Here is a 552-nt window from a genome sequence, read left to right on the forward strand (position 1 = left end):
ACCCACCATTCCCCCCCCCCCCCCCCCCCGCCGCCAGTGCCCCCCCACCAGCCACCCCACATGGCCCCCCTGGGGCAGTTTGTACCTCTCCAAGCCCAGCACCCACGCATGGTGAGTTGGGGTGGGGGTACGGGCTGAGGACATGATGCGCCCTGTGGCCCAACAAAGACCACCTTGAGGTCTTGTCCTTCTGCAGCCCCCATGGGTCTGAGCTGTGGGTGATGGGTGGGATGTCCGGGGTGCCTCTGTCCTGCTAGTGTCAGGGGGGGTGTAATTTGGGACACCCCTCCCAGCCTAACTGTTTTCCCCACAGCCTCTGCAGAGGATAGACAATGATGTGGACCTGCGAGGGGAGCAGCACCCCATTGCAGGCTTCACGTACCCCCCGTCCCACCACGCTCCCACGCTGTCCCCCTCCGTGCCGCTGCATTACCTCCCCCATGACCCGCTGCACCAAGAGCTGCCATTCGGCGTGGTGAGTCCCCGTCTTGTGGAGGGGTGGGGGGAGGGCTGGCACGGATCTGAGCACCCCGTCTCTCCCCCCACCCCCCA

General features: G+C 66.1%; 1 protein-coding gene across 1 annotated transcript in view; it reads left to right on the forward strand.

Moving 5' to 3' along the window:
* The window catches only part of RNF44 (ring finger protein 44), a 21,210-nt gene that overhangs the window by 18,631 nt on the left and 2,027 nt on the right, over positions 1-552 (forward strand). The window contains 2 exon segments of the mRNA XM_009285768.2: positions 21-111; positions 314-549. Of these exon segments, the coding sequence (XP_009284043.1) occupies positions 21-111; positions 314-549 (327 nt within the window).

Source organism: Aptenodytes forsteri, unplaced genomic scaffold, assembly GCF_000699145.1.
Source record: "Aptenodytes forsteri isolate BGI_AS27 unplaced genomic scaffold, ASM69914v1 Scaffold54, whole genome shotgun sequence".
NCBI classification, from domain to species: Eukaryota; Metazoa; Chordata; class Aves; order Sphenisciformes; family Spheniscidae; genus Aptenodytes; species Aptenodytes forsteri.